The following is a 24,143-nucleotide window of genomic DNA, read 5'->3' as shown; positions in this document are numbered from 1 at the left end:
TATAAACCTATTGTTCAAGTACACTTTGCTAAAGTGTACGTTCATCCCTCGGTATCTGTGGGGATTGGTTCCAGGACACCTGCTCCCCACCAAAACCTGTGAATTCTCAAGTTCCTTATGTGAAATGGTGTAGTATTTGCATATGACCTACACATGTCCTCCCATATAATTTAAATTATTTCTAGATTACTTATAATACCTAATACAATGTTTAATGCTATGTAAATAGTTGTAAATACAATGTAAATGCTATATAAGTAGTTGCTGGGCATACAGCAAATTTGCTTTTTTGGAACTTTATGGAATTTTTTTTTTTTTTTTTTTGATCTTCAGTTGGTTGAATACACGGATTAAAAACCCTTGGATACGTAGGACCGACTGTACTTTTATTCTTCCATAAATGTACGGACTTCATTCTTTTAAAAAACGTTACTGTATTCCTATGTTTGTATATTTAATCAGGTCTCTGTCAATGGGCAAGTAGTTTTATCTTCTGGTACAGACTGCTGCAGTGAACGTCCTTGTAGATGTATCTTTGCTTACAACTGCAAGTACTTCTGCAGTATGAATTCCTAGAAGTGTTATTGTTGAGTCAAGCGCGTGTGCATGTTTTGCCAAGTCGCCCTCCAAATGGTTTAACCTGGTGCCCTTTAGAGAAGGGGGCGGGGGTGGAAAAAACGTTGGGCCTCCGAGCAGCAGGTGGCGTTCTAAGCGCCTCTCCGCCGAAGCGGCAAGGCCGCTTCGACCGACTTCCGGTGGCGGCGTTGGCGCAGGCGCAGTACAGCCGACGCTGGAGGCCGAGCGAGTGGTGGGGCGCGATGCCGTATGCCAACCAGCCTACCGTGCGGATCACGGAGCTCACCGACGAGAATGTCAAGTTCATCATCGAGAATACGGACCTGGCGTAAGGCTGCTGAGGGAAGAGGCTGGCGGCTCTGGAGAGCCGCAGGCCCCAGCCTAGGTGGGGCGGGGGTCATCTTTCCAGAACTGGCCCCCGGGCCAGGGCTTTCGCTTTGGGAACCGTGGGTCGCGGGGCCGGCCTGTCGAGGCTGCGGTGCCCACACGCCGCTTGGTTTTCATTCCTCAGGGTGGCAAATTCTATCCGGAGGGTCTTCATCGCTGAGGTGCCCATAATAGGTAAGCGACCCCCGCCTCGTTGCCAGGGCCACCAGGTCTACCCCGCAACCCTCCCCATACCTTGGCGCTCCTGCCTCCAGCCTTGGTGTGGGCCGGGGATGGGGGCGCTGAGAGAACAGTAATGCTGCAGACTTGATTGGACCCAGTGCCCTTGGCCCTGGGCCACTCTGGTCACCTCCCTGGCTCCCACGGGCTATTTAGTTCCACTCTTCCACCTGCGTTGGTGGAGAGCACGGGTTCAGGAGTCTGTGGACTTGGGTTTGAATACTGTTTTCACTTACTGTCTCTGAAATTTGGGCAAGTTATTAAACTGTGTGCTACAGTTTCTTCTCTAACGTTCGGACACTAATAGTAGTTATCAGGGTGATGTCACGTATTAAGGGGGTAATCTCTGTGCATTGTATTCATTGAGTGTCTGGTACTTGTAGATGTGAATCTGTTCCGTCAACTGTATTTAGGGAGCATATAAGCACCAGGCAGTGGTGCTAGGCACTGGGAACGCAGAGCTGTAAAGTACAGGGTTCCTGCCCTCCAAAGGCTCACAGTGAAGTTGCAGGGGAAAGATGAATTCACAGACAACCCAAATGCAAGACAGACTTTTGCATCAATTAAGGAGAAGCATAGCTACAGGGCCCTTGGCGCCTAGAAGAGGGAAAATCTGTTTCTGCTTTGGTTCCAGCCACTCCGCACTAGGTGTTCTACACGTTTACAGATACACTACAAATATCTTCTGAGTGTCAGCTCAGAGAGTTTGGGTTAGGAAAAAGAAATGTAAGTCATAGTTGCTGCATCAAGCGTGCAAACTCCTAAGGAAATAAGCAGGCCAAATGATTGGTAAAGAAGAGAACGTTATAGTTTTTCCACCATTACCACCCCCAGAGACTTTTTCAACTCAGAGCTTGGAGGGCTGGTCCTCCTTCTCTGCCTAATCACTCCATGTCCCGGGGTCTTAGTTCTATCATGAGTAAAATGAGGGGCTTGTGCTTTAGGATGCAACCCTGACATTCTAAGTGCCACTTTTCCCACAAATAATATTGAGCACCTGCTGCATTCCAAGCCCCAGCTAGGAATACAGAAGTTAAGACATCTGAAGACCCCTGCCCCAAGGAATTTTTGAAGCATGAGGTAGAGACAAGACACACAAATATAACACAAGGCAAAATATGACAGGTGTCTTAAGAAAAGTGTGGACCGAGTTCTGGGAGGGAGGAGCTTACAGGGACAGAGTGTTCGTCTCTGTATCATTGAGGGCAGGCAAGGCTTGCTTTATAGGAGGCTCAGAGGATTTTCAGCTGCACAGGAGAGGTTAAGGGCATGCCGGTGGGAGGAAAGACGCAGAGGCAGAAAAGCTTGGCTCATGGTCCTTATTTGGTTTGGGTTGAGGAAGCAATAGGAAGCATAGGACAAAGCAGGTTGGGGCTAGGTCATGTCTGGTCCTCTTCTGACCTCCGTACCTAGTGTCCATACCCCTCATTGGGCAATTGGGCTCCAGTGCCATTTGATTAATGAATTTAATTGTTTATGTGCAGATGTTTATTTATGAATGAATGAGTGAATGTGTGTTTAAGTCAGGCGTGTGTGACAAGTACAGTTCTTACCGTCCTACTAGCTCATTGCTGGTAGGGATTGGGTTGTATACTTAGTGTGCCTTGCTCACTAAAGCATTCTGTAAGTATTAGTTGGTTGAGCGATAATAAAGTATTAAATTGAGTAATCTGAGTAATCTGGTCACTATATCATAAAATGAGATGTGGACCATAAGTCTGTGTTACTTCTGTGAGGTTTGTCTAACTTTCAAGTGCTCTTGGATTTGGTGTTGGCATGAATAAGCAGATTTAAGTGCTTCCCACAGAAATACTCAGCTCAAAGAAACATGTTCCCACTCCCGTGGTATTCTCTAATAAGTCAGTGTTTTTTGGGTGGTACAGGGAACTCTCTGCATCAGATCCACCTGAGCAGGGAAGTAGGGTGTGGTGTGTGTGGTTCTTGTTAAAATGCAGCTTCCTGGTCCCCACTCCAGAGCTGTGGAATCAGAGTCTCTGGCAGCCTGGCCAGGCCTCTGCAATTTCATAAGCATTAGATGATTTTTAAATCTGGAGAACCATTGCTCTTAAGTCTTTAAATGAATGTGGTGGCTAAACTGCATGTCTCCTTTTCTGCTTCCTTCATTCTTTAGCAATTGACTGGGTTCAGATTGATGCCAATTCCTCAGTCCTTCACGACGAGTTCATTGCTCACAGGCTTGGTGAGTGCTGGGTTTGGAGAGTTAAAGGGAGGGGGCTGTGCCAGTGTCAGAGGAGGAAGCCTCCTCACTCCCAGGGGGACTTCTGGGTTCTCCTTTAGGCTTGGCCCCTTGGCCTTCTTTAATGTGCTTTTCTGTCTTCCAGGATTAATTCCCCTCACGAGTGACGACATTGTGGACAAGCTGCAGTACTCCCGGGTATGCTGTGTGCTTGGGTGGAAGGTGGGGAGTGGGGGGAGGCAGGGAACCTTAGTTCTTACAGGGATTTTTCCCGACATCTTGCTTTCAGCTTTTAGAAAGACAATGTGGAGATGTTGTCTAGAGCCCAAAGCAGGCATTGATTGGTCTTTGGTTCTGATGGGACCTCAGATTGATTAGTCTCAAGGGGCATCGGGGAGTCTCATTAGCCAGCCACATAAGAGGGGGCATACTCCTGGATGCCCATTTATACGGAACGGGTGGAGTTCTTCCTCTTCAGCATCTGATCTGTTCAGACTCTGCGTTGCAGAGCATCTCTTCCCAGGGACAGGGGCCTAGGAGGCTAAAGGGAGTCGACAGAAGGTTAGGGGGTGAGGACAAGGAGCAGAGGGAGTGAGAGCTGTCCCACAGAGCAGCACCTGAGTGGCTGGGGTACTGGCGTCTGCAGGTTTATGCCTCACCCCGTAAGTTCTGCTAGTTAAACGTGGCTCCCTTCCTCTAGGGCCAGGTTTGCACTTCCATGATATGTTAATAGACTTAGAACTAGGGAGAGTGTAGGACAGGATTAGGTTACCTGCATCCTTTCACCAGAGCTGCATTAGGTAGCAGCTTGAGACTATTCCTTCTTGATGGCTTTAGGTGATCCTGAATCAGCCCATTTTCTTTTTTTTTTTTTTTAAAGATTTATTGATTGATTGATTGATTGATTGCTATGTTGCGTCTTTGTTTCTGTGCTAGGGCTTTCTCTAGTTGCGGCAAACGGGGGCCACTCTTCATCGCGGTGCGCGGGCCTCTCACTATTGTGGCCTCTCTTGTTGCAGAGCACAGGCTCCAGACGCGCAGGCTCAGTAGTTGTGGCTCACGGGCCTAGTTGCTCCGCGGCATGTGGGATCTTCCCAGACCGGGGTTCGAACCCGTGTCCCCTGCATTAGCAGGCAGATTCTCAACCACTGCGCCACCAGGGAAGCCCAGCCCATTTTCTAATATTCCCAAGGGCACATCATTTTTATGGTGGCTAATTTGATATATTTTGTAAATTTATATGTGTTTTTTAAAAGAACTGTTCAAGCACACAGCTAAGTGTGGAGCTAATATAACAAATAGGCATGCTCCCACCAAACCGGTTGTCACATTTTAACGTTTCACCATTTTGCTTCACGTCTCCAGAGTCTGTTTTTAAGAAATAAAACATCACATATATTGGTGAAGACAGTTGTACAACCAATTGAAGACCAGTTAGTCAATATCTTATATAAAGATATGCATCCCCCATGACCTAACAGTTCCTTCCATTAAATTTGTTTCTAGTATTGCATTTACTGAACAAAGATGGTATGGATTTTTTTTTGTTTTTGTTTTTTTTTTCTGAAAATCTTCAGAAAAGTGAAAAGTAGAATAAATACTCGTTGTCTTTTCATCTGTAATTTCCAGTTGTTGACATTTTGCTATATTTGCTTTGTGTTTCATATAGATGTGATTTTTGCTGAACCATCTGAAAGAACGTTGCAGAAATCATGACATTTCTCCCCCTAGCTACATCAGCATGCATGTCCTAAAAATAAGGATATGTTCCTACATAGCCACACTTATCATGCCTAGGAAAATTAGCCCTGATTTGTACTACCTATCTACAGCCTAAATTCAGATTTTCCTAGTTATCCTCAAAACGTCCTTAACTGTTTTTTTGTTTGGCTGCACCACGCGGCTTGTGGGATCTTAGTTCCCTGACCAGGGATTGAACCCGCGCCCTTGGCAGTGAAGGCAAGGACCCCTAAGCACTGGACTGCCAGGGAGTTCCCCTTAATTGTTTTCTGTCTGCGGCTCTGTCATCTGTGCTTTGCATTCAGTTGTTGCGCCTCTTTAGTCTCTTGATCTCTTGAACAGAGTCCTCTCTTTTCATTATTTTTTTTTTTTTGAGGTTAAGTACCTTTTCATATTTTTGTCTTCCATTACATTTTGATTCTTTAATTTCACATTTGTGAGTGATTCAGTCTCAAGAGTCTAGGTTGCCTTCCCGTCTCACCTGTGATTGCAGACTATCTAGGTATGGCCCCTAGATCTCCCTCATTGTCTTGAAAACATCGAAAATAGGTTGGATTTTCCTCACTGGCGTGAGGGGGAGAACAGTTTGCTTGATTACATTCTAGTAACTCTCTTCTTGCCTGAAGTTAAACGGTAGCAGCTAATCTCTAATACGGGAGTGTTTCAAGAATCAGTGTAAAGAATGGCAAACTTGAGAATTATTGAAGCCAAGTGATGCTTATATTGTGTCAGTCTCTTAACACTCTTCTCTGCTTTTGTGAAAAAATTTCCGTATGAAATTTTTTAAGAAAAGGTTAGTAGCCTGGAACTTAAAATGTACTTTTTTCTATTGTTCCCTGGATTATTTTATTTTAAATGGTCATTGCATTCCCAGGCTAGTCCACTTAGCTCAGGGGATGCTGAACTATGCAGTGTGAAAGCCGCTTCCTTCTTACCGCCGTGGTTCTCTGAGGAAGGGCACCCGAGGGCAGGGTGAGACGTTAGTGCGTCTCCCGGCCGTGGCCTGGCAGCGAGGGGTGCCATGTGGGTGCCAGCATATAGGTGGTCTCTGAGCTGGGACGCACCTGCCCTTGAGCAGCCTGAGAATGGTGTGCAGATGGACACAGCCCAGGAGAGCCTGGAGGCTGTGATCCACCCTTTCCCAGATGAAGAACCTTAAGGAGGAGGGTATTAGAAGTGGGGAGCCAAGCCAGGATTCGCCGTCTCTCCGCAGACTCACTCCTGCCTCTCTTCCTGCCTCAGGACTGTACGTGTGAAGAGTTCTGCCCCGAGTGCTCGGTGGAGTTCACCCTTGACGTGCGGTGCAACGAAGACCAGACGCGTCACGTCACGTCTCGAGACCTCATCTCCAACAGCCCCCGGGTCATTCCGGTCAGGAACGCCCTCCCTACCCAGGACCTTTGCTCTTCTCCTGGCTCCAAGAGGGCCAGACTGGGCTGGATTCTTATAAGACACCGACTTTCTCTGTGTTACCCTCTGCCTTAACCTAAGCCTGATGCCTAGAAGTGCTAATAATTCTGGACTTTTGCCAGTGTGGGCAAAAGCATTGGTGCTGTGGGCCCTGCCCCCTAAGGACCCTTTTAAAGGCCACGGTACTGTTTTGATTGGGGAGGTTGTCAAAAAGCCATGAGGTAGGGGTTAGAGGCCAGTAACCAGCACAGACTGGGTCCTAGTAGGCACTTCTACTACCGCCTTCTCAGGCATCCTTTCCTTGGCTCGGCAGGTTGCGGTCTGGAGGTGCTGGAAGGTGGGTACCAGCAGAGGTGCGTGGGGAGATGAGCAGCAGCTAATAAGTGCCTCTGTTTGGGCTCCCTGCAGGTGACATCCCGGAACCGAGATAATGACCCCAATGACTACGTGGAGCAGGATGGTAAGGGGCCCGAGAGGGGCAGAGACCAGACCCAGTTTCTTGTGCTGCCCGGTCTTCCAGGGGCACTGCAGGTCAGACCGTGGAGAACCGTGCCGCTGCTGGCCCTCGACTGACTCACATCTCCCCACAGACATCCTCATCGTCAAGCTGAGAAAGGGCCAGGAGCTGAGACTTCGCGCCTACGCCAAAAAGGGCTTTGGCAAGGAACACGCCAAGTGGAACCCGACTGCAGGCGTGGCTTTTGAATACGATCCCGACAACGCCCTGAGGCACACGGTGTACCCCAAGCCGGAGGAGTGGTATGTTCCTGCTGGGAGTGAAGGCAGGCAGGGTGGGCGGGTGTGGAAATGGCTCCTGGTGACCGAGATGGGGCAGCCTGAGACACGGGTGCCCTCAAAGCGGCAGTAGCAGCCTGTGCTGATCTGTGTTTGACCTCAGGCCAAAGAGTGAGTACTCAGAGCTGGACGAGGATGAGTCGCAGGCGCCCTACGACCCCAACGGCAAGCCGGAGAGGTAAGAGCCTGGTTTGGCACTTGAAGGTAACGTGCGTAAGGACGTACAGTTCTGATGCAGCCTCTGAGTTGGGGAGACCCTTTCCCGCCCATCCCAGTTCCCCTCAGCTGAGGAGGGGCTGGTAACTGCTGAACCCACGGTATGTGCACATCCAGGCAGATTATCATCCCCCTTTTGGTCGCTGGGGGGGAAGGGGGACCCTCCAGTTATCCAGACTGTTCCTAGTCTGATTTTTCAGCTCCCAAAGAAAGATCAACCTAGGGCCCAAAACTGACCAGAGCCTTCTAGTGACGAACATGAAAATGCTGGAGCAGGTGACACTGCTTACTTTCTCTTTTCCCTCAGTGTGGAATACATCCATACACAGGTGTTTTGAGATATTTTTTTGAGGTAGCCGTGGCCTCCTCGAGGTCCTGCAAAGTGCCCTGGGACCACTGTTTCTAAGAGGTTGGATGGAGGTCATCCCTGGGGCAAGGTCGAGTTCATGGGGAGAAAGGAGTCAGGACCCAGGAGGGAGGCGGGCCCGTGGCCATAGCTCAGGCCGGCCTGCCTCATGGAGGGCTCTCACCAGACTCTTGCCTCTCAGGTTTTACTACAACGTGGAGTCCTGTGGCTCTCTGCGCCCTGAAACCATTGTCCTGTCAGCCCTGTCTGGATTAAAGAAGAAGCTGAGTGATTTACAGACCCAGTTAAGCCACGAGATCCAGAGTGACGTCCTGACCATAAACTAGCTGCAGCTCACCTGTTTCAGCAGAACAGCAGTTGAATTTTAGGTCTCTCCTGAGACTCCAGATTTTGGCTCCTGGGGACTGGACAGCTGTTGCTCAAACTTCCTGGCAAGCCTTCAGTACCAATTAGAAAGGTAGCAGCGGAGAAGGGTAGGTCCATCCCAGCCTTGCGCAGTCACAGATTACCAGGGCCAGCACTGCTGTTGGAGGCAGGACGGTCCCTTCCCAGACATTTAGCGTCCCCGGCCCTGCCTGCTGATGGGCAGTAGTGCTGCCCGGAACGTCCCTTCTGCCCTGTATCCCAGTGTGCCTCAGGGGGCCACAGCGTTCCCCTGTTGAGAACCAGTGAGCTGAACTCTCATCTTCTGGGTATTTCAGTTCTTTACTTCAAATCCTTTCTTTCTGTTCACAAGTTGGAATGTTCACTGTTGTACCTTAGGCTTCTGTGTTAGCGCTGAATCTAGAACCCTCACTCAGGCCCCGTGAGCCCTTCCAGTCCCTGCCCTGGCCAGCCTACTGGTTCTTCACTCAAATTCCCAAGTGTCCCTAATCTGAGAATCCTTTGAGAGTAGTGTTAGGCCCAGGCTATCCCCCTCTTCCCGCCAGTAAACCTTGTATTTTGTTCTCTACCTATGAGTTTTGAACGTCACCAACAATGGCCAGGTTATTTAATTTGTGGGGGAGGGCAAGGGCCTTCATGGAGGTCTGGCCTTGGCCACTTAGTCCTATAGGTAGGAACAAACCCAAAGCAGTTAATTAGGCAGCCTGGCAGGAGAAGCCTGGAGAAAACCAGAGATCTAGTACAAAAAGGAAGGGTTATTTATTAACAGTAGTTGTCTTTTAAAGTTTTTATTTTTGGCAATAAAGAGCAAAACGTACGTAATCGCCTTCATGCGTCATCGTGCCACTAACCAAGCCAGCCAGCTCTGCCTCCCCTCCGTGGCCTTTGGGCTCCCTTCTTCAGGCTAGCTTATTCCTCTAGGTGGTCATTGCCTGGGTCAGGGTCAGAGCTGAGCGGGCTGTGGCCACCTCCCGGGCTCCGGTGCTCTGTCGGAGGGGGCCTCTTGCTTTATCATCCTCCTGCCACGACTTCAATAATGGTTATTTACAAGAAGGTCTGTTCCCTCAAATCAGAACCCTAAAATATTAAAAACAAAACAACCCAACACACACACAACCAAAGGTTTGATGTGAGTAAAAAGATAGCCCTTCTGCACGGTCGTCAGTAAATACCAGCACTAGAAAATCATTTGCTTTAATTGCATTTCAGCAGGGAGCCTCAGCACCATGTGGAGGGGGAAGTGGGGAGGGCTCGGCTTCTGAGTACTTTGGCTGCCGGAGGGAGGCCAGACAGGGCAGAGGGGCTCCCTCTGTGGGAGCACTGCCCACGCCGGTCACTGAGAGCGGGCAGCAGGGCGCGCCCCCCCCGCAATCCTCCTGCACGGCCGGCCTGGCCCGGGGGCAGGAAAGCGCCCGGGACTGGCTGTCCTCCCCGGGCCGACGTAACCAGCACCCCCCACGCCCAGGGCGTCTCCTCAGCCTGCTAAGCAGGAAGGAGTCTGGGCAGAGACCATTTTCAAACCAGATTTTCACCTGAGGTGTCACCAGATGTCACCTCTGCTGAAAACTCCAAGTGCAGGGCTACCAAGTGGCACAGTGTAAGTTCGGATCCTTCCTGTGCCACTCTAGGCCCAGAGGGACTGAGAAGCCACCTGCTGTCTCCGTCCCTGGGCTGCTTGGGAAAAGCCAGCAGCCAGCGCAGCAGCCCGGAGTGTGGAGTGTCTCCCTCCTCTGGCCCTGGCAGCAGGAGGGCTGGTACCATGGGGGACAGGGAAACCGCTGCCCTCACATTCAAAAACAGCCTTGACTGTGGCCTGGTCATGGGATTAAAAAATGTGTATGTGGTGGCAGGGAGGGTCAGAGGGGGAATCTTATTAATATAGAATACGTCATAAGCCATATATATTAAAATCATTAACAGTATATAGTCCCATGGTAGCTCCAGCCCCTCACACATGCTCAGGTGGCATGGCCAGCCCTTTGCCTTGGTCCAGTCTCACCCTCGGGGGCAAAGAAGGGACTGCTTGCTCCCTTTCCCCAGGCTCTTGGCCCACAGCCCCTCCATGCCATCCACGATACGCTGCAGGCAGCCCCAGTGGTCATCTGTGCGTGCCAGCTCTGCCGTCATTGGGAAGGGGCCTTGGCCTCACTGCTGTCCCCCTGGCTGGGCTTTGGCTTTAGCAGGATGAATCTGTTGAGGAGGTCCGTTTCTGAGCTGGCCTGGGCCGTCCCATACCCCTCACCTGTGGACACAGAGGCAGGCTGAAGCCTTGGGCCCGGGACGGAAGGCCCCTGCCCAACATGCCTTGTCCTCCACAGAGCCTCCTGGCCGGTAGGGGTGGGGCCCAGCAGTGACTCACCGGCATAGCTGGAGGCCTCAGCGATGTTCTGGGAACCTGTGATGTGGTGCCAGTAGGCACTGCGGGGCAGCATGGTAGTGGGCGTGCAGGGGTATGAGTAATGTTCCGTGCCCTTGTTCAGCAGCTGTGGGGCAGAGAAGGGTCAGTGGCTAAGCCCAGAGCAGCCAGCCCAAGACCCTGCCTGCCTCTACCGGACACACCAGCTGGAGACAGCTGCCACTCTCCCGGCCCCTGGCCCGCCCACCCGCCAGCCTGCCCCTACACTGGGACACGCACTGCCTCACCCTCACGTTCTTCTCCATTTCCAGCAGGACCCTCTTGTGCTGCTCGGCGATGGCCAGGGTGGCACTGTGGACCCGCTGGTAAATCTGTTCCCCCTCCTGTGTCTGGAAGGTGTAGAGCCCTTCCCCAGCGTCACACATCCTGGGGACACAAGTAGCACCAAGAGCCAGGTGGTGGGTATGCCCCCATGTGTGTGCACATGCATGGTCAGGCTCTCATCCGGGAACAGGCAGGGCTGTCATCTGAGGGTCTGACCACCCAGCTCAAACGTGCTGAACATTTTCTATGTGCCAGGTGGGGGTCTAAATGCTTTACAAGGATTAATCCATTCCATTTTCCCCACCACCCCACTCTGGTCTGTGTGCTACTACAGTTTCCTCGTTATTATAATTTTTCTCAAGCCATTTTACAGATGAGGGAACTGAGGCATTCAGAAGGTAACAACGAAAGTTACACGGTGGATTATACAGAATTTGAGTCTAGGCAAGCTGCTCCAGGGTTCAAGCTATACCCAGTCCTTACCATAACCCAATCTATGAGGTTAGGTACTTTTATTATCCCCTATTTGACAGAGGAGGAAACTGAGACTCAGGTCCACAATCACAGAGCTAGTCAATGCCAGTGCCAGCATCTGATTAGAGCCTGAGCAGTTTGACTTGGTAAACAGCTTCACTTGACCTACCTGCTGTGAGTCTCAATTTCTTCATCTGTAAAATGGGTTCCCCTTCAGCATGCTATGCTGATAAATAACTTAAGCTTCCAGCACAGTGCCCGACACAAGTGAATGGCAGCTACCATCATGACCACGGTTGGACGGCAGGGAGGCGAGTGGGTCCTACCGGCCAGCCTCGAAGGTAAAGCGTGTGGCATCCCGGCCATAGCGGCGCAGTGAGCAGAGGGGCCACGAGACGAGCTTCACGCGGGGGTTGTGTATGTCCCAGAGGTAGATGTTCTCGTGGGTGATCTGCAGCTTGCACTCGCCATACACATCCAGGTTGGGGCAGGGCAGCAGGAAGACGTTGAAGCGATCTGGATGGGAGTGGACAAGTGGGCCTGGAGCTTTGTGGGGGGCTGCGGGGGAGTCTCCCTCTCACCCCAACCCCGTGCCAGAGCCAGGCCTCACCTGTCTGCTCGCACTGCACTCCTGGGGCCAGGAGGTCCGGCTCTCCCAGACTGATGTCGTTGAGCCTCGACCCCAGGCACTCCACAGAGAGAGTCTTGTACCACTCCTCTGCCTCCAGCTCTGGAGAAGATAGTCCCTCATCGTGCTGCCAGCTCAGGGGCCCGCAGCAACCCACCCCATCTGCTTCAGCCGGAGTTATCCCACCCCGCCAGGCAGAGAGGGCAAGGCCAGTGGGTTCTGCGTGCCTGCCCCACCTCATCCTGGGGCTGCTCCCTCAAAGGTGCCCTCCACCCACACACATCATACCCAGGCAGGGCAAGCCTTTGCTCTGCCTCCTACCAACTGGACCTTGACCAGCCCACAGCCTGCAGCCGCATCCCCTCACCTGAGTCGCAGGTGAAGGTACGTGCTGAGTCATCGGTGAATATGATGGCCACTGCCTGTCTCTTGGTCTCCTTGGGGAGCCGTGTGACACACTTGACATTGCTGATCTCCGTCACCTGGAACAGCATCCACAAGGTACTCGGCCAGGTTGAAGCACCTCCCTCTGCATCCCCCACAGCTTTGCCACCCCCCGGAGGGTCCTCTTGGCCCTCAGGACTCTGAACAAATCATCACTGCTTACAGGTTGGGAGAGCTAGGGCCCAGGCCCCCTAACCTTGGGGCAGCCTCGGAGGCACACTGACTTCTCATCTGGATACTTCTCCAGCCGCTGGGGCCCCTTGCTGGAGGATTTCCGGAACACCAGCCAGCACCTCCGGTAGATCTGTGGGACAAGATGGCAGGGGGATCAGACCCCGGACCACTCCCAAAGCAGCCGGTGACCCTGGAGTTACCCCTGCCTACCACAGCGGGTGGTGCCACACAGCCTTCCAGGGAGCTCAGGCCCAAGAGACCTGCAGACAGCTGACACCAGCATGACACCCTGCCCGGGGGAAGAGGCCCCTCCCCGAATTGAAAAGTCAGTCATTTCTTGGCTGGCTCTGAAAGGCTGTTCCATAAAGGGTGCTCCTGAGTTACTGTTTACTATGAGCTCAGCTCTGGGTTTAACGTAAGTAGCCAACATTTATTGAGTGCTTCCTATTTGTACTTTTTGTTATTAGCACTCTTCACATTTAATCTCAGGGTCACTCTTGAGGTCGCTTCTATTATCATCTCCACTTTACAGACAGGGAATGAGGCACCCAAAAATTGAGTAACAGCTAATGAATGGTAGAGCTGGTATTTAAAACAGGCTGCCTAGAACCAGGGCTGTCCTGGGAGCCCGCTGCGCTAAGGTTCTGCCCAGGGCCCCAGGAGCACCCGCCACGACAGAGGCAGCGCCGCGGGGACAGGGATTAGGCCCTGGCCGGGTCCCAGCCTGCACAGCACCGTGGCCCTTGTTCTTAGAGCCGGGGGAGGGCTCTTGATGTGGGTAACACCCCCTCTTGTCTCTAGGACCTTTCACTAACCCTCTCTTTTCATTCTCTGACCAACCCTGGAGTGTAGGGAATCAGGGTTAGGTCCCTGTTCCAGCTGGGAAACCAGAGGCTCTCAGAGGTCAAGGAGCAGAGCCAAGAACCTGGGGTTACCCCAGAGCATGGTGCCTTCCCGGGCAAGGTTCCCTCCTTGTCCCGACCACTGCCCGTACCTAAATCCACCCAAATTCTCTATAGCTTCACGGACTCCATCCAAGAGGCAAGAGCCAGGGAGCAGGAAGCCAACCACTCTCCGGGGCTAAAGGGCAAACTGGCTTGTCAGACACCCCCCCCAGAGGGGTGGCCCTAGCCACCTGCCTGGGCTGCTGACTCTTCCTCCCATGGCCCCCTCCCTCCCACCTTAGGCTCTCTTCCAGCCCAAAGTCTGGCTGGGATGTACCCAGTCTTTCAGCCAGCACTCCAGAAGCCTGGCAGAGCCATTCCCCAGGAATCTCCAGTGCTCCTCTCACTGGCAAACAGTGGGGAGACTGAGGGGCCCAGAGCAGAGGAGACGAAGGGGCCTCTGGGCCACAGGCTCAAGGCCCCTCCCCTTCTCTGCCCTGCTGCATGGGTACCAGGTCCTCAGCAGGCAGGATCCCAGGGTGCAGTGGGCTCAGGCAGTCCCCATCCCAAGAAGCTACTCACAACCAGGCTATTTCTGGCCCCTGAGACTAGGAGACATGTCTGTCCCTGCCCCCATGACCCTGGCTCAGCCCCTGGTCTATCCACCCAAACCCCAGCAGGCCTCAGCTCTCAGCTGGGGAGCTCCTTTAGGGCAGAGACTGTATTTTATTCTCAGAATCCTCACATCCCAGTCGCCTCGTTAGCAGACCTCTGCTGAACAAGTGAATGATCATATGAAGGGACCGTGAATGAATGGATGGATGGATGAATGAATGCACGAATGCTGCCGACCCAGATATGCCCTGCCAGGATGGGCTCCATGCAGTCTGCAGAGGCAGGGGCAGAAGTCCTGGGGGCCTGAGCACTCCGGTTGCCTGGTTACAGGACACACACACACACACACACACACAGGCAGCACGCACACACACACACACACACGCAGCACGCACACACAGAGCCCCAGGGAGCCACTGCGCTCAAAAGCCCTCCTTCCCCACTTCTCATAGGTCTTTGATCAGCGCTTCAGAAACACTCTGCCAGAGCTCTGCCTTGGGAGGAAAGCCCTGGCAGGTAGGAGGATCTGCTCCTGATCTCTTCCAGCCCTTCCCCCCTCACCTCTGTGGGCTGAGGCAAGAATGGCTGCCCCGGGACAAGAGCAGCTGGGTGGCCGCAGCCCCTCACAGCAGGTCTGCAGGGGGAAGCCGGGTTCCCTGAGTGCGGGCGATTCCATACTGGGCCTGGCCACGCCCCAGCCCCTAAACCCTCCCCCTGACTGTGCCCACCATGGGTTCCCAGGCCTCCCCTGGAACAGGCCTGGTTCTGAGCCCAAGCGGCCGCCCCAAGTGGCTTGCCTTCCTGGGAAGCTCTGTTCTGGACAGGGCCACAGCCCAGCTGGCCCCTGGGAACCTGACAGGTCTGGGCCCTCAGGAACGAGTCGCCACACTAGAACCTGGGCCCCCACCCCCTTGCCTCCCCACCTCAGCCTTAGTTCTTCTCCTTGTTCTGTGCGCAAAGTAGGCTCCATCCTTCTCTCAGGGCAAGAACAAGGTGGCTGATGGCCACCACGGCCCAGGTTGGGATACAGTCCAAATCCAGCTAAGACCCCAAACATGCCCACCAGCTAAGCGGCTGCCTCCTGCCCGGACAGAAAAGCCTCCCACAGGGGCCCCGGGGGGGAGGGCCACAGGAGGGGAAGGAGGAGCAAGAAGCACCCTGACCCAAGGCCAGTCCAGCTCTGTCTGGTACGCAGGCAGGGAAGCTGAGTATCAGAGCCCCGCTCCTCCCCCACCCCACTCAGCTGAGCCAGGAAGCCTTGAGCGGTCGGATCCCCCCACCCCATCAAGGCCATGGGGGAGGGGGAAAGGAAGGGCAGGGGACCCAGGTAAAACACAAGACTTGGGCCACCTCAGTCACCAGGGTTTCCTTTCTACTGGGGAGACCCCTCACTGGAGGAGGGAGGAGGGTCCGGGAATAAAGGCTGCTCTCGGGACAATCTCACCAAGATTATTAAATTGGCCCCTGGGGCCCCTGCTCATGCCTTTTGGGGGGTTTCCAGCAGTATGGGGTGGGAGAGGGTGCACACCCAGCAAAGGTGTGTCTGAGGCCTCACCTCCACAGGCCCTCCAAGCCCCCAGCCACCTCCAACACCTGGGAGGAAAGCAGCCTGTCCCAGTGCCACGGGCCATCCGGCCAGGTTCTCTCTCATAAACCACGGAAACGCCAGCTTCTGCACCCCTCCCACCACTGCCCTCCCCCCCAGCAACCAACCACTCTCCTTCTCAAATGCTTTTTTTTAACTGGAAAAGCAACCACCAAAGATAAATAAACGCCGGTACACAGAAAGCAATGGGAAGCAGGGGAGATGAGGTACTTAAAAGCAAAGAGGCCAGGAGAGGGGAGGGAGGGAACGAGGAGGTGATGGCAAGGGGAAGTGAGAAGCCGGTCTCAGCTCGGACACAGCCCGGCATTTCCAGCCACTGCCCTGGGGACAACTTCAACAATAGCAGGGGAGCCGCCTGCCCATCGGCTGCCACCGCTGGCCCAGCCGCTGGGATGCCAGCCAGCCAGCCCGGCTGGGGCGGGAGCTGCAGCAGGCAGAGCCGGGCCCAGGCACATGCTGGGCAGCCCGCTGGCCAGAAGCCTCGAGACCAGCAATGCACGATGCCGGGCCACAGGCGGGCAGCCGCGCACCCCGGACACGCCACCAGGCGCCAGACCAAGTTCCTTGGCAGGGCCCCTTGGAGGTGGCTCACCCCGAGCTTCCTGCTCTTCATCTTCACGTAGCCCTGCTTGACGATGTCGTTGAAATTGGTCGCCATGGTTTCTCCACCGTCTCTGAGGCTCTGGCCGGCCCAGGCGAGGGGAGGGATGCCCAGGTGGCCTCGGTTTCCTGGCTCCTCCGATCACCTGTGCGAGATACTCCGTCGGGGCTGCCGCACGGGCTGCTCCTCACCTTGGCCGCCTCAGCATTGTTCTAGCAGCTCCTTCGCCCGGAGCCTGCTGGAAGTAAAAATGACAGGGAGATTACACAGTGACATCTTTCTCTTCCCCTGGCTGTCTCGCTCTTTCTTCCTTCCTCTTCCCACACTCCTCCCTCCCTTCCTCCCTCAGCCCGCCCTTCTTCCTTCCCTTCCCTCCCCACCCCAGGACGACAGAACCATTCAGGAAAACCGAGGTGGAGGCAGCTACGAGGAAAATGGTCCAGCCCAGTCCCCTCCCTCACGGCTGGGGCTGGCGGTTAACCCCTTCCTGGGAGGACTGGCTCTGGCTCCTGCTGTGGAGGTGCGGGCAGAGGAAAGGAGGTGGCCCCGGAGCTGCTGTCGGGCCCTATCGCCTGCTACAACTTAGGGGTAAACTTAGAGCAAGCCCCCCTCCTGTGCACAGGAGCCTCCACACGGGAAAGCCTTCCCAGAGATGGGGCTCTTGGGAGATGGCACAGGTTCTGGGACCCATGCTCCCCGAGGTTAGACAACTTGCCTGGTCAGCCTCAGCAGACCCCCCAGTCCCTCTGCCCCACCCCGTTCTGTACCTGGTTCTCCTCAGCTCCAGGCAAGAGGCTGAGACTCGTCACCTCAAGCCCGCTCAGGCCCTGCTCTCTGCCCCTGGAACTCTTCAGCAGCTCGTCTGGGTGCCGCTTCCTGGGTGGGAGGGCAGAGTCCAGTGGGGCGGGCTCTCAGATAAGCCTGAGGAATGTGCTGGGCAGGCTGGAGGTGGCCACTGTGGAAGCAGTCACCTCGCCCTGGCGCTGGGAAGGTCGGGCTGGTCTGTGAGGGCACTGGGTCTGGCCAGGACTTGCGGTGCCCCACGTCCTGAGCACAGGCAGGAGTTAATTACATGGAGAACTAGCAATCACCTGGGCTTGGGGCAGAGGACAAAGCTGGACCACATTGAGGGGCACCAAGGGGCAGTCAATATGCATCGGGAAAAGGGATGCCGTCAGGGGCTCTCAGAATCAGGCAGATTACCAGATAACGAAGACTCAGACTCAGGGGGGAGGTGTCTCACTGATGACCCAGTCCAACATCCATTCTACATCATTTTACAGTTGGGGAAAAGAATGCTGCCCAGAGAGGATAAGCAGCATGGCCAAGGTCACACAGCAAGCCCAGGGTTCAGCCAAGGACAAGTAAGTTCTGGAGTGGGTGATGGAGGCAGGCCTGGAGGTGGAATGCCCTGCCACATGGCTCTGGCTGCCTGCCACCACCTAAGCCTTCTCTGCCATCCAGGCTCAGAGGCAGGGCTGTGCCAGCAACATGGCCCCCCGTGTCTCCAGGATCGCTGGGTGGGAACGGAGCAGCATTTCTGGGGTCAGCTGGGCATCTGTGCTGCCAGGACAGGGCCCTGGGGCAAGCATCCTGCTGGAGCTGCCAGCAGCTTGGCATTAATTAATCTTCTGGAGGCCTGTCGAGTCCCTAACAAGGAATAGATGTGACTACCCCAGTGAGCACACGAAAACAGGCAGAGGGACAGAGATGGTAGTGCTCCCTATGCCCCTTGTACCCCAAGAGCCTCTTCAGCACCCCTCAGTGGTCTCCCTGCCCATCCACTCGCTCTCTCCCAGCTCCCTGGGGGCCAAGACCCTTCCACACCCAAGTGGTCTGCTTTCCTCCTATAAGGTCTAGCGTGGGGTTCCCTCCCTGGCACTGACCCCCAACATCCTTGCCATACCTGGGTGCTGGCACTCAGAGAAGAGTAAGTTTTCCCAGCTCTGTCTCCACTGCCTGGGGCTGCCTTGTCCCCACAGCGAGGACCAGCTCCGTAAAAGCCCCCTCCAAGATGCCAGCTGGCTGGCTACTGGCTGAGGGTCCACAGCATGGAAGGCCCCTTTCAGAACACACCTGCAGCAAACACGGGGCCCCTGGGTTCATCCAAGGCAGCCGGAGATGTGGCCCAGCCAGGAACATGAATCAAACTGGCAGGTGGTCCTGCGTAAGCCACTTAACTCCTCAGCGCCTCAATTTCCCCATCAGTTAAAAAAACAATGAGGATAAATCCACCTATTTTAAATAAGGAAATGAATCTATGAGGCACCTGCCTGCCCACGTTGGACCCAGAGCTTCTGCCTTGAAAACCCCAAGGGCTGTTTTTATTGCGAGAGCCGCTGCCCAGCCGAGGGCTGTGAAAGCACCCTAACCCAGCCTTCCACCTGCCCAGTGCAGGCCTGCTCCTTCCTGGCTCCACCAGTTACCTTCTCAGCAGCACCCCTTGAGTGACTGCAGTCACCAAGCTCTCAGGAGCACCTCTGCCATGTCTGTCCACCGTCCCACACCCCATGCCCTAGAAATAAACCCACAGAGACAAACCAGTGGGAAGAGCAACCTTCCAGGGGAAGCCTGGGTGTCAAAGGGCCTGGCAGCTCACACTGGCCTGGAGTCACAGGTGGTGCTGACCTTACTCAGTCCCTAATGAATATGCAAGAGCAAGACCCACGCTGGGGCCCAAAGTGGTAGAGCAAAGGGGAGTTGGGGAGGAGGGAGAGAGGGGAAAGGGCCAATAGGTAGACTCACAAATTTGATGGGCAATGGGGACAAGGTGAGAGGGGGCACCCAGAGCCAACCCATGCCCCAAAGGGACTGCACTGTGTTAAGCAACAGAAGTGGCCCCCAGGCTGAGCCTGTGTGGACCCAATGAGGCATCAAGGGATGGAGAGCAGCTGAGCTCAGCAGGCCAGGAACTGGGAAGGCAGCCCCCGCCCTGCCGCACCTGGGGCCACTTTCCCCATCACTCCTGAACAACCACCAGCTCTGCCTCTCACGAGCCTAGAGCAGGGGAAAAGGCCCCGCTAACTGGAGAGGGCCTGCGGTCTGAGGTGTGCAAGGTCAGCTCTGAGCACCCAGAGGGGCTACGCAGGGCGCCCAGCAGCCCCCTCAGCACTGCGGTAGGGAGCAGGGACCCCCGTTCCTCCTCCCAACCTGGCATCGAAGCAGCTGCTCAACCAGAGACCGTCCCTGCCCTGGACCAGGCCACCACTGGCTCCTCCAGAAAGAGGAGGAGCCCCCCTCTCCCAGGAAGGGCAGGTGTCCTGTGCGGAGGGGGCAGGAGACTCCCTGGTGCCCAGCAGAGGGGTGGGGAGCGGCCCCCTGCTCACCTGCCCCATGCGGCAGCTGTCTGAGCACCCCTCCCTGCACCTCGATTCTGCCTGGAGGCTTTGGCTCCAGAACAAACGCTACCCGCTGCTGTTGGCAACCAATGACTGAGTGGGAGCGGCTGCCTGCCTGGCTGGGCCTCCCCACCCCATGACAGATCGGATCTTATCAGGGCTTCAGGGACAGCCCTACCTGGACACTTGGACACCGTCTCACTGACGCTCGCTGTCTCCACCCCCGGCAAAGATCCCACTGGCGGGATTCTCTCCGGCACGAGGGACATTTCCCATCACCTGCCTGGTCCTCTCTACCCCTGTGTGATTATTATCAGGGGCCAGGAGGAGGTCATCCCCTCCCCAGACGGCCCCACCCCTGACCTCCACCCATGCAAATCCCCACAAGCAACCACCACCTGAAACACTGCAGGTCCCAAGATGGGTGGCAAAGACAGATCAAAAACCAGCGGGGGGGGGGGGGGGAGGGGGGATTCCCTGGTGGCGCAGTGGTTAAGAATCCGCCTGCCAATGCTGGGGACATGGGTTCGAGCCCTGGTCCGGGAAGATCCCACACGCTGTGGAGCAAATAAGCCTATGAGCCACAATTACTGAGCCTGTGCTCTAGAGCCCACGAGCCACAACTACTGAAGCCCGCGCACCTAAAGCCCGAGCTCCACAATAAGAGAAGCCACTGCAATGAGAAGCCCGCGCACCGCAACGAAGAGTAGCCCCCGCTCACCGCAACTAGAGAAAGCCACACACAGCAACAAAGACCCAATGCACCCAAAAATAAACAATAAATAAATTAATTATTTAAAAAAAAAAAAAACAACTGGGCAGAGAAGACTGGCGGGAGGTGAGGACATCTGAACAGCCCCCAGTTAGGAAAGTGGTGCTATGTCTCCACACTACTGCCACCCCGCTCTCCCCAGGTTGCCTGCCCACCCGTCCAGCCTCATCTCCCCCGGGGTTGGCCTTCTTTCTGTTCTTCAACATGCCTAACTCCTACCCACGCAGGATCACTGCACTTGCTGTTCCCTGCCTAAAACTCTATTCCCTCAGATGGTCCCAGGTTCATTCTACTGCATCATTCAGGTCTCAGCTCAAAGACTGTCACTTCAGAGAGGTCTTCCCAGACCACGCTGGCCAAAGGAGCTCCCCAGTCAGCCTCTATCGCAACACCCAGATTCACTGTCCCCACATATCACTATAGGGTTTGCCTCTTCATCTGCTGATTTGCTACTCGGCCACTCCCTGTCTCCTACAGCGCCCTAGAATGTCAGCTTCCTGATGGCTAGGCCGTGTCTGTCTAGTTAATGGCTCCATCCCAGCACCCAGAATGGTGCCTAGTGTGGCACAGGTGCTCGGTATTTGGGGACTGAAAACATTAATTATCTCCAGGCCTTGTTCTCCTCATCCTTTCTCCCACCACCAACAATATCCACCTGGTCAGACCCAGCTCAACTTCCAGAGATGTGTGAGCAGCAGTGGGTTCCCATCTCCCTGGGCCCCAGACCCACAGTTTGGTTCAAAGCTGATCCGGGGGGTGCGAGACAACACTGCTGACACTGTGTCCAGGCCTGGCCAGGTGGCCCCACCTTGGCCCCAGTTGTTGGATGAGGTCATGCCCAGCTCTGCTGCCCTGCCTGAGAGGGAAGAGCTAGAAGTAGCCAGTGCCCAGGCTCAGAGGGGCAGGCAACTGGGCAGGAGGGGGCACAGCTCCTGAGACCCATCCCAGATGGGGGACAGGAATGGCCTGCACTGGAGCCACATCCCCTGAAAGGGGCAAGAAAGGAATCTGCACTAAATAAATAAGCCCAGCCTCGAACTGCTGCTGTGAATCCTGCCAGGCCTGTCACTGCCCTTGACTCTCAGCCCCCTACCGCCGAAACCCTCCATCCAAGTCTCCTGGCAACTGCCACGCACCCACGGCTGGGGACAGGGAGACAGCACAGAGGCCCTGCTCTGCCCACATCACCCAGGTGCCCAGCCTCCGCTCGTGCCCCTCTGCAGTGACAGAAAGCATTTAACTGGAAGCAGGGCTTTGGGTGTCCTGGGAGAGAAAGTGGACAGGACCCCAGGACCAGGGAAGAAGAATCAAGGAAAGGAGGCAGCTGGCTCCTCCTTTAAGTTGTAGGGTAGGAACCATTTGCAGGTAGGGTGGGCAGTAGCCGGGCAGATGGAGAAAGTGTTGGAATTTGGGGGTGGGGGCTGAGAGAGCAGGAGGCCACGGGAGCAGGAAGGGCGGGAGGAGGATGGGGGCTGTGATGCGCAGGGTTATGCCCCCTCGGGATGGCAGGCCCAGGGCCAGGGAGTACAGGGGCCTGGGCTCCTCCGATGAGTGAGTGTGGGGTAGGCGTGAGGTCAGGCCCCGACCTGGGCTCCCCTGGAGAGGAGAGCTGGGGGTAGGCGGAGCTTAGGGGGTAGTTTCAGGGGCCGGGGCTGGCTTTTGGAAGTGGACCCCTGAGGCCCCCCACAGGGTAGGAAGGTCCCAAGGGCTTGGAGAGTTCTCAGGTTGGAGTCGCCGAGGGTCTCGAGGGTTCCGGCGCGGCCTAAGGCCCCCTCCCCGCCTCGCGCCCCCCTAGTTACCTGGGCGCCGCGGCCCCTGCTGGGGGCGCTGGCTCGGCGGGCGGCGGGCCAGGCTCATGCCCGCGTCACGGCGCGGCCCGCGGGGGCGGCGGGGTGGCGGCGGCGGCAGCGCCCGGCGCCGGGTGGGGACTGCCAGGGAGGTGTAGCCGCCCAGCTCAGTTCGGGCTGGGACTCGGCGGCGCTGCCCAGCAGCCCGGCTCCAGCCACTCCGCCCCGCCCCGCCCCGCCCCTCCGGCGCGGCAACCACCCCCCGGCGGCCCGCCCCCGCCGTATTCCTCCGAGCCGAGGGACACGCACTTCCGCCCCGGCTTCCTTTCCCTCCCCGTGCCCCAACCAACCACCGTTCCCATCCCCAGCTCGCCTCCGCGGCCCCTTCAGGTAGCCCTCGGTACCCCGGCTCAGCCTCACCGCCCCTCCCTGGGCCCCAGATTCCAATCTCACATCGCCTCTCAGCCCCTGAAAGCTGAACACCACATCAGCTCCCAGCCCCCAGATCTCAGCCCCCACCCCGACAACTTCTACAGGAATCATACACACATCCACTGCTCCTCTATCCCCTACAGGACTTCCGGGGCCGTCCACAGCCTAGCCAGGACCCCCGGTGACCTCCTTATCGCCCCACCCACCCCCGCAGAATCCAATAGCTTCGTGCGCGCCTCTCTCCTAGACTGTCAGCTCCCCTAGCAGTCTGCCAGCCTCTCCTTCCTCCCCTGCCCTCCTCACCGCCCTCAAAACACCCAGTACTCCCAACCTACGTCCCCCCGAGACTTTGCCCTCAAGTGCCAGCCCCGTTGCCCTCCATCACCTCCCAGCACACACACTCTCCTAACACTCAGTCCTGCGCAGGTGTCCTGTCACGGCCCTGCTGGAATCACAAACCACAGGCCTCCCCAGCTGTGCCAGGCAGGGATGAGGACTTTGCCTAGGGCCTCCCCACAGGAGGGACTGTGTCACCCTGCTGGTTTTCTTGTCTGCACCCTTCTACACCAGTGGTTTGCAAAGTGAAGGGTCAGCATCAGCATCACTTTGAAACTTGTTAGAAATGCAAATTCCCTGCCCCAACCCAGACCTGCAAAATCAGAATCTCTAGTAGTGCCCAGAAATCTGCGTTTTAACAAGCCCCTAGGTGATTCTAATGCACACTAACCCCTGCTTTACACCAAATATACAAAACTAAACAAAAGGCCACACCTAAACAACTGAAATCCTAAAAAATGAAAATGCCTCCCAGTCCAACCCTTGTCCAGGTTTCCTCAAAGGAAATCCCACTCTAGAGAAGCTTCCTCCAATCTATCCAGGGCCCAAGGACCACAGCACTCACCCATGGAGTCCATGCCCCTGCCTCATAGACACTGGGCCTCAGCCTGGCCTAGTCTTGCCCACGGAACTTCTTAGGGGGCTGTTTCTCTTCCCCTGAATATTTCCCAGGGAGGTCACTGTCATGCCGGTGGCCACCAAGGGAGCCCCAGGGACTCCCAGCAGCCTCTGCCCTGGGCCTGAGCTAACCAGTCTTACGCGGCCAGGGGAGGAGGTGGCCGCGCTCGTCCCGTCCCTGCCAGCCAAGCTGGCCTGGGTCTTGACCTCCTGACCTCCCCCATACATCTTCCAAATTTGAGCCCACCTGCTTTGCTTCAAACCACAGCTCATAAAGCCCCCAGCACTTGATCCGTCACAGCAAAGTCTTTTCACCACCAGTAACCTTTGGAGGAGTTTTGGCCAACAGCAAGCACCAAAAGAGTGTTCGTAATAAAAAAGCATCTTCTCTAGAGTGGGGTTTCTGAAACTTCTTCATTCTCTCATTCTCCTAATTTTTGCCCAATCCACTCTCTGTCTGCAG

The 24,143-nt window shown here is 55.5% G+C and overlaps 2 protein-coding genes across 6 annotated transcripts; one reads left to right on the top strand and one right to left on the bottom strand.

The window, feature by feature from the left end:
* The first annotated feature begins 725 nt into the window (after positions 1 to 725).
* Positions 726 to 9,108, top strand: POLR2C (RNA polymerase II subunit C). The gene is made up of 9 exons (XM_068527588.1): positions 726 to 904; positions 1,088 to 1,137; positions 3,314 to 3,382; positions 3,525 to 3,577; positions 6,362 to 6,490; positions 6,938 to 6,989; positions 7,120 to 7,288; positions 7,428 to 7,502; positions 8,089 to 9,108. The coding sequence occupies exons 1-9, from the start codon at positions 819 to 821 to the stop codon at positions 8,231 to 8,233; spliced, it is 828 nt and encodes a 275-aa protein (XP_068383689.1). The 5' UTR covers positions 726 to 818; the 3' UTR covers positions 8,234 to 9,108.
* On the bottom strand, positions 9,032 to 22,387 carry DOK4 (docking protein 4). Of its 5 annotated transcripts, XM_068527584.1 has the most exons (10): positions 22,307 to 22,387; positions 17,165 to 17,273; positions 16,389 to 16,635; positions 12,714 to 12,821; positions 12,441 to 12,555; positions 12,056 to 12,175; positions 11,772 to 11,961; positions 10,935 to 11,073; positions 10,651 to 10,774; positions 9,032 to 10,533 (listed from the first exon to the last, which is right to left on the bottom strand). In XM_068527584.1, exons 3-10 carry the CDS (start codon positions 16,452 to 16,454, stop codon positions 10,415 to 10,417), a joined length of 981 nt encoding a protein of 326 aa, XP_068383685.1. In that variant the 5' UTR covers positions 16,455 to 16,635; positions 17,165 to 17,273; positions 22,307 to 22,387; the 3' UTR covers positions 9,032 to 10,414. The 5 variants fall into 5 exon arrangements, with proteins under 5 accessions (XP_068383685.1, XP_068383681.1, XP_068383683.1 ...); XM_068527580.1 differs by having other exon boundaries at positions 9,032 to 10,774; XM_068527582.1 differs by having other exon boundaries at positions 9,032 to 10,774; positions 16,389 to 16,632.
* Between the last annotated feature and the right edge of the window lie 1,756 nt (positions 22,388 to 24,143).

Source organism: Eschrichtius robustus, chromosome 19, assembly GCF_028021215.1.
Source record: "Eschrichtius robustus isolate mEscRob2 chromosome 19, mEscRob2.pri, whole genome shotgun sequence".
NCBI classification, from domain to species: domain Eukaryota; kingdom Metazoa; phylum Chordata; class Mammalia; order Artiodactyla; family Eschrichtiidae; genus Eschrichtius; species Eschrichtius robustus.
Note: the sequence above shows the minus strand (reverse complement) of the source record. Positions and strands in the feature narration are given on the sequence as shown.